The sequence below is a fragment of the Zosterops lateralis genome, assembly GCF_965231275.1.
Source record: "Zosterops lateralis genome assembly, chromosome: 1".
NCBI classification, from domain to species: domain Eukaryota; kingdom Metazoa; phylum Chordata; class Aves; order Passeriformes; family Zosteropidae; genus Zosterops; species Zosterops lateralis.
The window spans coordinates 94,082,918-94,101,025 of NC_139762.1; the positions used below are offsets into that span (position 1 = coordinate 94,082,918).

Below are 18,108 nucleotides of genomic sequence, written 5' to 3' on the forward strand. Positions count from 1 at the left end.
GAGGGATTTACATGGGAGATTCCAGCCAGAACAAGTGAATCACTGTACTGGAACAGGTCAGGACCCCCAACTCCCACTGTCGGCTTCAAATCCTTTTACCCACAGAAAGCAGGGGGAAATATTGTCAAGATTATCCTTCTGTCACAATTTCAGAATTAAGAATTTCATTAATCACCAAGGAGTTCAAAGATCCTGTAAATCTGATTCTGTTCGCACTTCCACTGGTTTGACACTGATGCAGCCGTGAATCCATTGGCTGGAAACGAGGCACCCCAAATTGCATATGCATAACTACAAGGAATCAAGTTCATAAATGTTATGATTTTCTCAGGCAAACAGCAGTTTCAGCAAACTTGAGCAGGAGGCCTGAAATCGACATGGCTTGTGGCAGCAGAGCCTCTTCAGAAGAAAATAAGAATGATGGCAGTTTTTTGGGTTTTTTTCCCCATTACACCCTGCACAAGCATAAAAAAAAAGGAAAAAAAATTAAAAGCAATCAAACGCCCCTAAGATACATGTGGTTATATGCAAACACCTTTCTCAAGGAGTAGAATCATTCTGCTTTTGGTCTTGTGCTTCATAATACACTGAACTAAGCAGACGTTTTACTACCACCCTACACTATTTTACTCACAAGCTTGTTTATATATAAATAAACACACACACAAACACACATTCTCACAAGCTTTTCTCAGGCTAGATAATATGCCCCAGAAGCACATACAAAAATGGAAAAGGATGAAAAAAAGTGCTCTCTTCCTGAGTCTCTTTTATTATTATTAAAAATGGATTCTTAGAGAATTGTGTTTGCTTGTTTTATCCACTTGTTCATCATTTGCAAGACTCATAAAGAAACTGAAGTTACTCCTAGGAAAGGCTGGTTAAAAGAGGAAAATGGGAGACCAAGTTACACACTTTCAAAAAATAATAAAAAAGGCCTCATGTAAATCGATTATAAAGAAATATTTAATTTTTATGCATGTCAAATCACATAAGCTTCACCTAGGCTTTTGGGGAACTTTTTTCAGCTGTTTTGAGAAGAGCATAACCACTGGAAAACAAAAACACTACATCTAAATGGAATAGTTGGGGCTGTTTTCTTTTTATATGAAATTTTGTGACAAGAATATATGACAGGAAAAACTTAAACCAAAACTTAGACATTGAGTCTGAGGTTACATCAGGATTAAACTGTGAATGCTCTCCAAATCATTTTCTGCCACACAGCTAAAACTGTTCCCTCCCTTTCTCTTTTGTAGCTTACCACCCATTACTGCGTCCTTGAAACTGTACTTTGTGATTGTACACCTCAGCATCTCACCAAAAAAGTTAGGTGGCAGAAAGAGTAGCAACGTAACAGATCCCCGGTGCTACTGAGTCAACAGCTTAGAGAGGAAAATTGGTTTAGGGAAAATCCAAGGAATTTTGTTTTCAAAAGAAAAACATTCTTAGATTTCAGGAATAGATTTTCATGCAGACCTTCAAAAAGACTTCAGCAGGTTGGAGAGATGGACAGAGAAACTGTCTGAAATTCAACAAAGGCAAACAGAGGGTCCTGCACCTTGGGAGGAATTGACCACACATACCAGCCCAGACTGGAGACTGGCCTGCTTCTCCTATAGACCTGGGGGCCCTGGTGGACAACATGATGTCCATGACCCAGCAGTGTCCTTGTGGCCAACAAGGCCAGTGGTGTCCTGGGGTGCATTAGGAAGAGCTTGGCTAGCAGTTCAAGGGAGGGTAATCCCACCCCTCTACTCAGCCCTAGTGAGGCCACATTTGGAGTGCTGTGTCCAGTTCTGGGCTCCTCGGTGCAAGAGAGACATGGAGCTCCTGGAGCAGCTCCAGCAGAGGGCAATAAAGTTGACCAAAGGACTGGACCATCTCTCTTTACAAAGGAAAGCTTCTGAGGGAGCTGGGCCTGTTCAGCCTCAAGAAGAGATGACTGAAAGAGGACCTTATCAATGTCTATAAGAATCTGAAGGGAGGATGTCAGAAGGATAGAGCCAGGATGTTCTTGGTGGTGCCAAGCAAAAAAAAAACATTTCACTGTACACCTGTATAACAGCCACACTGGTGTTTAGGCACAAAGAACTTCCAATGAACTGAATTTAGTTTCTGAAAAGAGGGCTAGCTAAAGTTCTACTCATTTCTAAGAACAAGCCTGGCTGCACCTGGTGTCAATGAAACTGCACACTGTCAATGAAAGCAGATTCACACTATGAAGCTGAGACTGTACAGATGTTGAAGGACACATTTAGTGCAGGTAGCTGGGTGTGCAGCTGCAGTGCAAGCTGCTGCAGGTTGAGCTGTGGGTGATCGAAGTCCCTGACAAGAGGATGTGAAATGCCAAGACTCTGCATAACCAAGGGCACAGGGACCTGTGGCCAGCCAGATGAATGGAACACTCAGAGACACAGCAGGGGCTGAGCACCCCAGACTTTGCACACTTACACTGTAAGGGTATAAAAGCCCCGGGTCTTCTTTGTCTGGGCCCCCTCCTCAGAGGCACCCAGCTCGAGTTCTTATTGTGTTGTTTAGTTATGGCACTGTGATTGAATTATGTGAAGGATTTGCATGTCTGAGACTTTGCTATGGGAAATCCAGGCTTGAGCCAGCAGAGAAATCTGGTCTGACTCTGTGAGTGTGGAGTGTGTAGCTGCTAAGGGGCTTCAGTCCCAGCTCAGGTGATGAGTGCAAATGCTGGAGTGGCTCCCAGATGGTCAGACTGGGAGGTTTACAGAACAAAGAAGCAGACGAGAAATGCTGATGTGCTCTCACTGATGCTGGACAAGGTAATCCCCACAGCTGTGGGAGTGGTGGCCTTCAGGAGAAGGGCAGCAACAGAACAGTGGTGGTAGTTACAAATTTTCGCAGTTATGTTTGCTGTATTTCTGGTCTCTGCAGAAGTATCACAGCACTGGCACTGCTGTAAACTCACAGGCTTTTGGCAAAATGCTTATAAAATATAAAGTCATAGAAAGATGGATATCTTTCCAGAAAAATGCAGGGTGGCATTGTGCTGAGGAAGAAGATTACAGAGACTACATTTTGCTGAATTTTCTCTGGAACTGCTACACATAGTGTTCTCTAGTCTAGAAACCCTCCCTAAGAGGAATCAAAAGGCTATACTAAATTCTTTTTCAAAGTAAAAAAACATTGCAGGGATGCTCCTGGTTCAGTCCTTTTTCTACATACCAACATTTTCTTTCTGTGTGTTCTTTCCATATAGAAAATACAGGACAAAGGCACAAACCTTGATCTGATGTATCTGATCTAAGCAAAAGTTTACTAGGAAGTACAGCATCTGAAGGAGTGCTTTCCACATGTAAACAGTTAATCTGAGGAACTGAGTCATTCACCTGAGGAAGTGAACTGTACTTCATCAGGATCTACTAGAATTTGGGAACCTCTTAAAAACAGATGCTGCTGATTACTTAAGGAAAAAAAAGAAAAAGAATAATATAAAAAATGTAGCTGTGTCCCAGGTACATAATACATTAGAATACATGTTTATTTGATAGTTCAAGTTTTTATTCCATATACCTGATGTCTAATGGAGCAAATTAAAACTTCAAATTAAGAAATATGCTTTAAGTATAATGTCACTTAAAAAAATACAACATAAAATATATGCTACACACTGCCTGTAAATAAACACCTGCAAGTGCTAACCTTTACAAGAGAGGATGGGAAAAAGCAGCTCATTATGGGCTCTCAGTGGAAATATAAGTTAGCTGGAAGTTGCCTAATCTTGAGGGATAGATGTGATTTTTTTTAAAGGACAGAGCACTGAAGAATGCACCATGGACTATGGACTATACTCCTAGCTCTACAGACAAGACTTCATCTTTATGACATCTCTCCTTACTTTTTGCTCCTTCATCATCACTGTCTCCTTTCAGGGGAGGAGTCTGTGCTCAGTGTTTCTAAACAGCCTCTAACTGAACAGGCTCTGATCTTGACTCAGAGTCTTTAGACAACAAAATTCTTGTTTTTCTAACCAAAAGTCACAAAAGCAATGCTATAGATATATGTAATCTATATACAAACCCAAAGACTGTTTAGAAATACGGAAATCAAACGCTCATGCTCTGCCTTTAATTCAAATAAACCAGTCAAAATCATCTGAGTGTATCTGATTCTCCATGTCTTGAATACAAAGCCACTCCCACTACATTACTCAATCACATTCTTAACACTTGACCATTAATTTTATTCTAAGATTCCATTTCAGTAAAAATAAATGAAGTAGACACCAGCAGGACTGCCTGATATACATGAGCAAAGGCTAGAGGGCTAATTTTGGAAATTTGTTTGAGTTTCTTTTTTTTTTTTTCAATCTTCCCAGGAATGCATCAGTAAAGCAAACCCACCAGCTCTGAAGAGCATAAAATTCAGAAGAACAGAGGCATGACTCTGCAGGTTGATAAAAAAATTATTCATGTTACACAAGATAAAACCACTCCATAAATACAGAGGCCAAGGAGTCAAAAAAAAAAAAAAAAAAAAAAAAAAAAAAGTACACAATTTACGGGATATACCTCATCCACAAAACCACCTGTGCTAACTACATCACTGACACAGTTTAAGTGCTCAGTAATCAGACGACAAAGTGTTAACAGTCAGTGAGTTGCCATGCAATTACTGTTGCATCCAATGGAGTTTCCTAGTACTGTATGTGCTGCATTGTTCCTGTTATTATGTGGTAACTATCAAATTACCACGTGTCATCACTATAACATTAGGTTGATCCACTATGGAAATTCATTCTGTTCAATAGCAGTCTAAATTCTTCATTTTGTCCCTCTGGTGATGTGGACAGGTGGATTACATACTGAGCTATACAAAAGGTTAAAGGAGCAGGTGAAGCACTTCATAGATTAAGCCTGATCAAACAGCCTGATTCTGCCACCTTTTCCCACTATGAGTTTCACTATTTTTCCGCAGATGGGATAATACTTGACAGGGTACTACTATCTGTCCCAAAGTGATCATTTTCTCCTTAAATTTCCTGTAAAACCAACATCAACTTTCTCCCTCTACAGCTAAAGTAGTTACTATCTTAAAAAAAATAGAGTAGAAAAGAAGGTTTTGCTTGCTGTAAACGGAAGGGAGTCAAAAATGTCAGGAGATCCATTTTGGACTTACAGTGTTACTAATCTATTTTACTGAGAAGACATACAGAAAATAATACTGTGATGGGAAGAAAGAGTATTAGGGCTTTTTTTATAGGGACAAATAGAAATAGATACATCATGATAAGCTTTGGTTCACACATTTGCTGCATCTATATTTCTGTGAAGAACAAAATTAAGTGCTGGAAGTGCTTGGAAATAACATTAGGAATACACACACAAGTCTTGGAAACAGCCCAAGTGAGGGAGCAAAACTTCAAGTGTAGCTCTCAACCTGGGAACCTCCCACACTACAACAAACTCATTAGCAACTGCTAACAAGCCACCTGGTGTGAGCCACATGATAAGTGAAAATACAACGGCAAGGATGTTATGAAAATGGTTATCACCCATCAGTGCATTCACTACAAGGAGTATTTTGCACATATATTTTACATTAACACTTGGAAGGTGCTCAGATGTTACGTGATTGGAAGCCCACGCAAGAGCCCGCACAGATGACACGGTAGTTTCAAGGGCACAGGATTGTTCACTATTAGCTTCACTGACATCTAAATAGGTGCACAGCCAAATTTATACACAAACGAAAGTCAAAGACGTTAAGGGGACAAAGAAAATTGGGTAATTATGTAAATAAAATCTGAAATATTATAAAAGATTTATCAAAATGAGGACAGAGTCTTTTCTTACCATGATTAGTTAGTGCATAGCAGAATCCCTGCGCAGACAATTACTTTTTCGCACAGGTTAGCAGAGGAAGATATACTGTCTCAGGAAAGTAAGATTTATCAGCAACTACCATGTGTCATCTTCACCAGGACTGGCCTCAGGTTTCCAAGTGTGGGAATTAACAGAGAGGTAAGACACACCTTTCTGAAGAAAGTCCTGACATCTCAGAAAAACCCATGGCAACAAATATTTTCTCTGCAGAACACTTCCACCTCAACAGCGGCAACTCATATTTGAGTTTTTTGAAACACTCAATCAATAGATAAAGGTAGTCCTCTGACTACATTAGGTAAAAAATGGCTCGCTTCCCCTTTCCACTTCTGCACAGAGCATTTCTGATCATTTGGTACATCTCTGTCAATCTGCCAGCAGCTATGTGGCTCCAGATTACAGCACTGGAGATGCATGCAATTTCCAAGTATAAGGAACTAACAGCAAATTGGCAACTGTATAGTTTATTGAAATAACAGGCATTGTTGTCTTCTCAACAATTTGCCTCCAATCTTCTTCAGTATTTTCCAGAATCTCTTGCAGAATCTAGCTCACTCTATATGTCAATCACTTTGAAGTTGTTTAACAGGGAATGGCAGTCAGTGGAATCAAATGGCAACCGAAAGAACTTCTTGCAAGCAATTTCAACAGAAGAACAGAAGCAAGGAATAGAAATACATTCATGTTCTCATATTAAAACCAAGTTGTTCTTTCACTGTCAAATACAATGCCTCCAAACCACAAGTGGTATTAGTCTGTTCATAGTAACAAACATGGTGGAAGAGTGTACACGGAATTCAGGAGGTTTCATCACTGTGTCCTCTAGACCCACTCTAAGGGGACACAGTAAAACGGCAGAATCATAGAATCACAAATTCATAGAATGGCTTGGGTTGGAAGGGACCTTAAAGATGATCTAGTTCCAACCTCTCTGCCATGGGCTGGTACATCTTTCATTAGATCAGGCTTCTCAGAGCTCCATCCAGTAAGAGCTACTAGCATTGTTTACACTAAATGTTGCACCATTAACTACCCCAGCAGCAAGATATGCACCCATTCAATCAAACTGTAGCCTTACACAACAGGCTTTTTTTTCCTCAAGATCTACCCTTGGTTCTAAATGTGCCAATGAGATTGAGTTCAAAAAGTTCTATTTTAGTTAACTTGATGTTTATCTGCCCTGCTACACACTGTTTCTCTACCAAGAACTTCTACATAAGCACACAAATATTTCTGAGATACAATGACCAGCATACATGGCACCATGATCTTCCAAAATGTTGCCTTAAATAAAAGCTTTGGGGCTAGTGTTACCAATGTTGCTCATGGAAAGTAAAAAGTCAGGGTATGGGATAGAAAGAACAAGGACTTTGTCTCTTTAATTTTACATGCATGATAATGTTTTTAACCACTAAGGTCATACCTGCATGTGATGACTGACAACTTTTCAGCTTGATTCAAAGCAAACAGCTGTTGGTTTGATTGCCTAGCAACTAAAAGTTGATGGATGACCCTTAAGATGGATAACTACCATAAATCACCTCATTCAGACTCTCAGGGAAAAAAAAATTCAAAAACAATGGTTTTCATGACATTTGCTGCACTCCATAATGTGCCATGATAAATTTGGCTGCCTTATGGATGCACAGTTGTGGCTGTTGAAATTAGACACTTTTGTTTTCTGCATTCTGCACTTCTTGTAGCCCCCTCTGTAAGGTGTGTTCATATTAATATACTCCACTGTCAGAAGAAAGCAGAATACCAGAAGCTACTGTCAGTCACCACAAGGCAGGGAGAATCTGTATTGAATCTCTGCATCACCAAACAGCTTTTAATCAGGAAACAGCAGTCTTATATCATAGCTATGGCACTGGGCTACATGCATTAATAATGGTTACAATATATTTAGTGTAATGACTTGACCCCGGTCAACATTATTGATGCTGTGATTAATATGAATTTGATAAACTGCTTCCTCTTTGAAGACATTTTGTATGTTTCTCAAGCAAGAGAAAAATACTTTTTATGTATGAGTAAATATAGCAGGCCTTCATAGAGGCATTCTGATCTCAGCTGCACAGGTGTAAAAATAGATTTCCCAGGATTTATACTAGTGTCCCTGAAATTGAAATCTTGGTTACAAGAAATAGAGCGAGAAAAAAAAAAAAAAAAAAAAGAAAAAACGGAAAAAAGAAGACATCCTCATTTTCATCTCATTAATAAAAGAAAAAAAAAAAAAATCCAAACCCACCAAATCAGGATTCTAAATGGAAGGCCATATTCCTCCCAGAGAGTGTTCAGACAGAAAGGGAAATTCCCTTTTATTGTTCTAGATAATAGGATTTCTCTGTTTGTTATGTACAGAATACATATGCATTCAAAAACAGATGTTCATAATTGCTTTCATTGTTTGAATTTTTTGAAAACTCTTGAGCTTGACTATTCATATGAAAACTCTTGTACTGAATTTGGTTTATGACAGCAAAGTGATTTTTAGTTTTGTTTAAAGGAAAAGAAAAACCAAGAAGAAGATAGTTTGGTGCAAGTCTTAGTATATCCTTGGGGAAGTTCTGCCTTAAATGATAGAATGCGACGATTTCATCAAGGACAAGTCTGGTAAATGCTACTACCTTCCTCTAAGTAGACACGTGTCAGCCCGCATGAACAAACTGCTGTCCAGTGCAGTTCTGTCTTATGACACAGTAGTTCTCAAACTGTGATACGTGACCCACTGAAGTGGGGCAGGTCGCAAGGGACCCCAAGTTATGATCAGAGACATGCAAATCAACTTCAAAAACTGTATTAGTGGGAAATGGAAGGTATCAATGGAAATCAGAAAATCAGAAATTGGATGGAAATGGAGGATAAGCAATTTCAGGTGAACCTGGGGAGCAGATGGTTACCTGAACTAAGTAACTGGGAAAAGAATGCTAAGAGAAGAAAGTTTCAAAGTGGGACTGAGCTCTCAGAATATGTCGGGGAAGTATGTTTGACACATGCTTGCACTGACCTAAACCTATGCTATCAGTTTCAGGAACTTCTCCCTTTAACTGAAGTCACTTGAGCATTTTCTGAATTCAAGTGAATTCATCTGCAAAAAAATCAAAAGTTATGTTTCAAAGGATGAAATATTCTAATAAATTCATCAAGCACACTAGCATGCTGGTGGTACTAAATTAGAAATAGCACTTAGCTGAGCCATGCCTTCAGACTCCCAGCAGGGTTGCAACCAGTTTTCCAAAATGTATATTCTGAAAATATGAGGCATGCATCCACCTGCAAGATCTCAATCCACATTTCTTAATTTTACATAAAAGTGGAATGAAAGCACAGTACACAAACAGTTGTTGAGGTCTGCTCCATTTCTCAACAATCAAGAAAGTTGATGTTCCACCAGATATGTGCACAATTTAGCGGATGCTCCACTTCTGTAAGATGCCTCAAGCAGTGAGCATGTAGTTTAGATGCTCTTTGTCTCCTAAAAGAGACTAACATGTCAAAGGAACAATGCCAATTATAATGCAATTTATTGGATCTTCTGAAATTTCAGATCACTGCATCTTATAATCAATACTTTGCACTCTTCAGCCACAGTACCCCTTCAATGGAGAGCATAACCAGTGCAATTCACAAAAACAAGAGTCTCAAGTGCACCTAGATATGTTTAGCATAAAAACACTTATATACAAATAACATTCAGACACAACCACTATTTATTGTTTCAGCTTTAAGTCTCGAATGCCTCCATGAAGGACCCACTAAAGAGGACAAGACGGCATGCTGGCCCTTTAAAACTGAAATGCTTGTTTCCTTTCTGTAAGAAAAGTAAATCATGCTATAGTGAGTGGAGCTTTGAAAAAGCATCCATCCATTAAAGTTCATGGATCCTCGTTTCCAGATTGTCCCTCCCCTGGCTGTGTCTCAAGTTACAGCCTTGTACAATCCAAGTCTAAATAATATTCACTATGATAAATGACACCATAACTCCGATATCCACAATCAATCTTTGCTTTAAAGATACATCCATCTTCAATAATGTTGATGGGGATTCTGTAAAATGGGAAACGTGACTGTTTTCCCGACCTCCTAACAGTGGGGGAAGGAAGCTCTGAGTGATGGCTGTCAGCCCACATCTGGCTGCAAAAATAAATTAGCCTTATGTAGACAAATGAAAGGACCAGCCCTGACTAGAAAACAGCCACTCCTGAGCAATGGCTAATTTATAGGACTCCTTTCTGGAAAGTTCCTAGCTGAGGCTACAGTCTCCTTAGCTATCTCTTTAAATGATATCTGATGCTGTAAATAACTTCAGTGTGGTAGAAACTATGCAAACTACAAAGAGTGATTTGGTGGGGGGAGGGGAAGAGACAATAACTTTCTCATATTCTTTGTACATGATCAAGATCTAAAATTCAGCCACTTAAAACACATTTGTGCACACACATATGCAAACAAAAGTTTTGTTTCAGGAAACGTTGTTATATTTTGAAAATATGCTCTTCTTCGTTTGGCAGAAGATTATTTTCTGCTTTAACTCCTTTGTCATCTCCTGGGCTGCAGGACTGAGGCAACTACATTACAGAAATTAAACTACTCAGTGCAAGCGACACCTTGAGGTTTGCAGATTATTTTTCCCCCTGTTAAATGTTATCAACTTTTCCTTCCCCTTACCTTGCCCCCTAGCTGATAGAGTTTCAAGAGGAGTGTGGCGAGTCCTACCAGCTCCGTTCATCTAAGCAGGTGCTATGCAGCTCAGATGTTGTGAAGTGGCATGCAGAGAAACTACCTGCTCTATTTATTTCAGCACATGGTTTCACAATAACCAGAAGGAAATTTTAAACAGGAAGGTGGAAGGAAGACTCTCTGATCGTCTCATCCACTGCTGCACACGAAACACAAATGCCTACCTGCGCACAGGACAGTGGCTACCCTTTTTTTCATGACTGAAATGCTTTATTACCTTATTCTTTATGTCTTTGACCTTGTCCTGCCATACAAAAACGTAGGACTTCAATTCTTATGGCGCACAATATATGAGAATTAAAAAAAAAAAAAAGAAAAAAGAAAGAGTTCTTTCCAGGAGGAATGGGTGGATGGATGAGGGAACAGCCCGATGCATGTTATTGCCACACACGGGTTGGCTGGGATGGCACCTGGGCATGGCGGCTCCCAGGGGAGAGGGAGGTCCAGCGGCACTGGGGAGGTCTGGCGGCAGCAGTGGCAGCAGCGAGGGTTAATTCTGTGAAGGTTGAAGGACTTACAGTAATGCTGCGAAGACAGAAACATCACAGGCTTTCCTGGCAAGAGGCTCGCAGAGGGTAGGAGGGGACTGCGAAATGAACTCTCTCAGGCTTTGTCGTGTGCGTTTCCCAAGGCCCGGCCTGGCCCCTTTGATAAATGACACATGTCATTCTGTCAGGGGCTGACACTGCAGCTGGGAGGGCCGGTGATGTATGGCTCCGCTGAAAAGGAAATCAACTTTTTGGCACCAAGTAAGACTGTGCCCTGTGTAAGGATTTTGTTTCTCAAAAAGTGAAAGATAGACTTAGGATTTAAAAAAAAAAAAAATTAAAAAAAAAAAATTAAAAAAAAAAAAAGTTGAAAAACAGATTGAGCGACAGCTTACACTTAACATAAATTAACTCAGTAATGGTGAAATGTGCTAGCCTGTGATAAATAAAAGCTACATTAGTCAATTATTAATCACACTCCAACTTGTAGCCAAAACCCATGACTTAAATCTGAGGCCTGAGCTGCCTTACAAACAGATAAGACAGTGTTTGATAGATGTCTTGCATAGTGTAATCAGGAAGGAATCAAAGGCTTAGTGGTTTAACCAGGGGGTTGTGGAAGGTTCTGGAAACTGAGACTGGGTAAAGTGGATAACTGGATTGAAAGCACCCTTTCACTGGGGATACAGTATATCTTTTGACTGCTTAAAGAAGGCGGGGGGGGGGGGGGGGAGGCGGAGAGAGAGACATATCTGAATTTGGTTTAATCTTTTTTTTATATACAGGAATGTCTCGAAACTCTATTTCCCTCCCCCACCTCCCACCACCACCACTGTGTTAAATCATTTAAATCTGATCACTATTAAATGGATTCTCACCGAGACATCAAGTGTTTCAAATATGATCGTTTTGCACGGATTACAATTTAAGCATTTTATTTAATCGAATGAACTCGCATCAGGCTGCAACACATTCATGCAAATACAAGCTGTAGAGAAAAAGCACAAAGCTGCATAAACGAAACGATTCCTATTCAACCAGACTGTAAAGACAAAATAAAGGATTTGAGATAGGAATAAAAAAACTAAACATCTAAAAACACAGGGAGGGTACAGGGCGGGGGGGAAGAAAAGGGAGAAGGGATGCAGTATCTAAACCCAAGCATTATGCCTGGATGAAAGGCTGAACTCACGCGTCACCTTGTTGAGATGCAAGCACAGAGTGGCTCTGGTTTTTTGTTTATACTCTACCTACAGAGGAACTGGATGGACACTGAAGCCAAAGGTGACTTTTGTTCCCTGATCAGGGAGAGAACTAGCACCACAGAGCACTAAAATGTCACGCCTACATGTTCAGCTGACCTACAAGGCTAGCCTAGGCTTTCTGCAGGCCCTCAAGCCAGCAGTGACAGGATGCAAGTTTCACCATCTTCTTCCCTGTGTAGATGCTCTCACATCTACATTTCACATCGACATCTCTCCTCCTCACCATCCACAACTCCACATAACTGAAAATTAAAGGTCTCATGTGATACCTACAGCCCAGAACAGGAATATTTCTTGGATAACGGCAGCCCCAGGTCCTGACCTAGCACTGAGCTGCACATGGGTGCACCTCTGTGCCTGCACAAAGCCAGCTGCTGGTGCAGGCTCCTCACACCAGGTAAGTTGCCTTCTAGCATCACTTGTATTTCCACCAGCAATTACTGGAGAGGATCACAGGGATGGGGGCTCACAAAAGCGCAACAGCCCCCCCCAGTTCAGGCCCTAATGAGCACTTCTATCAGCTTGAGCACTGTATGTTTCTTTGACAATCAGTAATTTCCATATGCTTTACATCATTCCCAGTGATGCACCAATCACACTGGTTCACCAATAACTTGTCTAACTCTGCTGAAGCCTCAGACATGGCGTGTTAATTGTGGTATTGATGCCTTGGAAGGCTGACCTGAAACAGAGACTGGACAGAGCTAGAGAATAAAGTAGGTATTTATTGAAAGCTAAAGCTTAAGGCATCAGTATCACACAACTGACTTGAGATTTTAAGCAGGACACAAAAAAAGACACAAAAAAGGAAAAGAAAGAAAACATATACACCATCAACCCAAGAAGGACTTCATCAGACAATTTTCCTAGCCACAAAAACACTGCAGACAAAAACCCCTCTGATTTAAAAAAAATATTTACCTTGTTCCCCTTCCCCTCAGTATGTTACCACTTTATGCAACAAAATATGGAAACTTTTAAATATTTCTACATGGGACGTGGTCCTATATTGCTCAGTGCTGTACAGACACACCAGGAAACAAATGAGTTTTTAATGTTAATCAAGCGAAAGTGCATTCTTCAGTTTACACATGCTGTACATGTTTGGCTTTTCAACAATACAAAGAGGAAAATAAAACGCAAGTCATCTGTATCTGTAAAAATTACACCACCAGTTACAGTCAGTTTTTAAAGTCCTTATACGTTCATATGCATAAATGTATGGATATACATTTAACCACACACATTCCCTTGCCCTCCAACCTGCATTATAAAGTAATGTGCTACTGTAAAGTAAAATATTTCTTTACATGGTGATGTGGACTTCCCAGTAGACCCAAAAAACAATCCGGTTTACCTCAGCTTTTAGAAATAAACTAACAGTTTCGCTCAAGTAAAATCTCAGATAATCTCAACCATCTGAAAATGACAGCAGTTGTCTAGATCACAGCAGCAATATACCCACTCACCAACATCAAGGTGGTGCAGAGAGTGCTTAATTGAGGAATTTAAAAACAACGACTGAAAAGAGCACAAATTTCAAAGTAAATGAAATAGGGAGACCCTTTGAAACCCAAACTTTAGTGACAGCCCCTACAGAGAGTACAGCTATTTTCTCAAAACATGTAAAATACGACTATAGAAAGAAAGAAAGATAAGGAGCAAGGGAATGGCGTATTTAAAAACATGTGCGCACTGCCTGGTGTTTTAAACTTTTGCCTTCCTATTGCTAAAATATCATTTTTAAAGTCCATAAAATTTCAGATAGTGTGCAAAATGTTTATATATTACCAAGGTCTCCCTTTAAAAGGTTTATACTTTTACTTTATGACCTGTCCTTGATTTGACACTTCCGCTCATCAGAAAGGGATTTATAAAATAATCCTGAAGGTGAGGAACAGACATCTGTCAGGGACTGGCTGAGTTTCACTTTGCGAAATTTAAGAAGGGAGAGAAATCCTGTTAAGCTCTCTTTAGTCACCAATAGACATCAAAGGTAATAATTAAAGAAGACAGACGTCATAAAAATAAATTTATGTACTTCTTTATAATGCACAAGCACTCTAGTGTGTAAAACATCTATTAGAGTGAAAGAAAATACAACATTCCAAATGAGCAAAAATCTGTTTCGTTTGAGGTTTTTTGCCTACTTGAGTAACGTTTAAAAAAAAAAACACCCAAGTTTAAACTAAAGTCTTTCAAAACCTTTGCCATCTGTGGGTACATGAACTATGGATGACCCCGAATGATTTGCACTCTGCTCAGAATCCCTTAGAAAGCACGGGAAAAAGTATCATTAAGAATGACTGATGACTGCCAGTCATGGTTGACCTCACCCAAGCTTTGGTCTCTGCCTCAGTAATAAGCTGTCCTTTATTAGCACCAACACTCCATAAAAGGGGTGTGTTTAGTCACAGGATAGTGGCCTTCTAATGCTCATTGCTTCTCCCTGAAAGATTGATTAGTGCTCATTTTTACTGCCTTCACAGTATATACAGTGACAGTGCTGCAGAGTGTCAGGGCCTGCAATATTGATGATAAGTACAACTACAAACTAGAGGTTTAGAAAAAGCAGAGTACTGGGAGTTCACTCTTCTTTTCAACTGGAAAACACTGCCAAAACAAAAAGGAAGAAACACAAGCTTACACATGAGCTACCGATATTCTAGTAAAGATAAACTGAGGCTAGGGAATTCCTTCTTTCTGAAAAAAGGCCATTTAAAATACAAAACTTAACAGAAAAGGTTGCTTTTTCATTTTGTTTTGAAAACGCATAGGCATTTTTCCTTTCACCGACCAGAGGCTATGGCAAAAAGAGATTACCCTGAAATATCATTCTTGTGTTTGTTCTTTTATTTCAGAAAGGTTTTTCAGTACTGACTTACAGAGTAGGGGAAAAGAAATCTATTGCAAGCACAGAAAGTGAATGTTCCTGATTTGGGAGCTACTTCAGTGCCCCTTTGCAGCAGCAGGTGCCTCTTTGAGGGTAAAAAACAAAGGAAACATGAAGAAAACATGCTAGCTATGTATCATATTCTGCACAAATCTGCCTGCATTAACATGACTCCTCTGCAGCTTTTACTCTTACATTTGAAGTAAGTGGGATCTATGCAAATTCCTTCAGTGAAATTAAGATCTGGAGTATAAGCTGGCACCATCAGAGAAAAAACTGTGGTAGATTCATGTAATGTAGAATGCAATTGCATGCAGTGCAAAGCATATTTTAAACAGAGCAAGACCCAGACACGATCCTTGCAAAGCATCAGCATTATACTGATGAAAGAGCAGGTAAGAATTCGTGAACTTTTTCAAAGAAAGAAATTCCAACCTGAATACATTACTTGGAAAAGCCATGTCTTGCCTTGATTTGATTTAAAAAGTAGAAGAGAATTGAAAACAGTCTTTAAAATTGGTGTTTTAACCAGAGACTTTATAGCATACAAGGCCAACTCGAAGTTATACTGTAGTAAGTTTAATATGGAACAACTTGTCCATATGGCTCTTCCTGGGAACGAGTCATCTCACATGTTACAGCAAGATACAGCCGAAAAAAGGCATGTTTCACTGCTACTTTTATATAGCTGTGAACTTGAGCACAGCAACCTCTTACCAAAAATTACTACAGCAAGAGTTTACTGCATTAATAATAGGATGCCCTACTGCTGTGACACATTCTGTACTTTGAAATAAATATTAGTCACAATAGTTAGGTTTTAAATTCATATACTTTAAAGCTGAGCTGTAACTATGACACTTGCAATAGTAATGATTTGCCAGTAAGACCATTATTAACCATTTTGCAAAGAGCTCCTTCTTTTATTTGGTCTGTTATACTGTCTTAACAGTATCTACTTATAATTAATAAATTTAAAATACTTTTACTTAAAAATAAACCAAAACACAAACACTAGCACTTGAAAACTGGAGTCAAAATTCACATTCACATTATTGCATTAAATTCACATCTTTCGATTTCAGTAATAGAGGTTGCTTGCAAATAATAAATAATTTCTTTTTAAAATTTAAAAACATATTTTAAAAATTCTTACTACATGTCTATGCTTTATAGGAAATCATGGCCCAGGTCCTGTGTCTTGAGAGTCAATGGCATACTCTGTCACGTATTTCTTTTGGGCTTTGGATCAGGCTCAGTCTGGAACATATGAATTCTTTTCATTCACTGCCTTTCATTTTGTATATTTAAATGGTAGTGTTTGGACGGGGGAGGAAAGAGAAAAAAAAAAACAAAAAAAAAAAAAAAAAAAAAAAAAACCAAAACCAAAAACAAAACACAAAACCTGAGTATGAAACAATATTTTTAGATCAGGAAAAACTTCATTAAAATAATTAACTAAAACTGTGACTTATGTTGAAAAGCAAAAAATTACTCTACAAATGTAGACATTCACAGAGTTACTAATTCTTTTGGTGGTCAAAACTGGTCCTGCTGCATAGAGGAAAACAGAGACAATGATAAGCAGCACTGTGACTATTAGCTTAGAGGGATTCTACTTGGCTATTTTCCTGCAGCATACACTGCAATCACAATAATAAAGAAATCCTGTATTCCACTCTAATTCACCGAGAAACGGAAATGCTAGAAATCTAAAATAATTAAGTCAATTCTAGGTTTTTTCAGAATGGAAAGGAAGCTTCTTTTTCATATTAGCTTTAAATTTCACAGAGATACAATAGCCATGGAAGAAAAAAAAATGTCTATCAACTAAAATAAAATGCTTAGTGCTGCAGCACTGTGGTGAACAAATGAGCAAATCAAGAAATGAAACACTAGGAGAAATAAAAATAAAATCAAATTAAAGGTCAAATATGGACTTTGGGTAGCAGGCCTGCTCCAAGAAATACAAGCGGGGGAGATACATAAGTTACGGTCAGATTTTTTTTTTTTTTTATCTTGCATTTGTGAATATACTGAATCTATATTCAGTTAAATAGAGCTCAGTGTTAAATAGCAAATACACTAAGCTAGAAATTCATCTTAGGTACTGTATTCCCACAAAGTGAAGGATTTCCAACCAGGTGCTCTACTGATGGAGCCCTAAACCAATCACTAAACTCAAAATTGGACTAATATGCCACATATAAACTTGAAGAGTGATAATTACAAGTCTTGTTTCCATTATTGACTAGTTTTAATTTATGATGCAAAATTAATATAGTCAATCAACAACATGAAAACACATCTATAAATGGAGAGTGAAATCAGAATGTACACCTTGCACATTCCACACATTATAAAATATAGCACACAAAATCCAAAGTATTGGAGGCGGTTGTTCAAGAGGTTTGTGATTTTCTATCACAAAAAATCTGCCATCTCCAGTTCTAATATCTTGTATACATGTATAAGGATCAGCTGACAAGCACATGTCTGAATGTTCAAATAAGAAATTAGCATCGTCATATACTAGCAAGCTGTTTTTCGGAATACTTCAAAATTAATCTGTTGTCACATTTAAGCCCAACTGCTGCTACGATAAAAATTCCTTAAAATTAAACATTAGTTATTTAAATGACTGAATAAGACAACTGACCAGATTATTTCTTTCAAACATATTCCCATACTTATAATACATTTAGTATACCTGAAAGAATAGATTTCCATACAAACTCCAAGTATTGAACAATTTTGTGTAGACATCTACCCTGTCTAAAATTCTCTAATTGTTCTTTGCATTGACCCTTCGGTTACAGATATCCTTACAGCCTTAACACAAAGAAAAACCCTAATGTCCC

At 38.8% G+C, this 18,108-nt stretch overlaps 1 protein-coding gene across 2 annotated transcripts in view; it reads right to left on the reverse strand.

The window, feature by feature from the left end:
• Positions 1-18,108, reverse strand: part of TSHZ1 (teashirt zinc finger homeobox 1) — a 55,177-nt gene that overhangs the window by 28,764 nt on the left and 8,305 nt on the right. Inside the window, exon 1 of one of the 2 annotated variants that reach the window (XM_083874786.1) lies at positions 11,120-11,580. The exons of the other annotated variant lie outside the window; for it this stretch is intronic. Coding sequence (XP_083730912.1) covers positions 11,120-11,144 — 25 coding nt within the window. The 5' untranslated portion in view covers positions 11,145-11,580. Of the gene's footprint in view, positions 1-11,119; positions 11,581-18,108 lie in introns of those variants that run through there. 2 annotated transcript variants of the gene reach the window in all.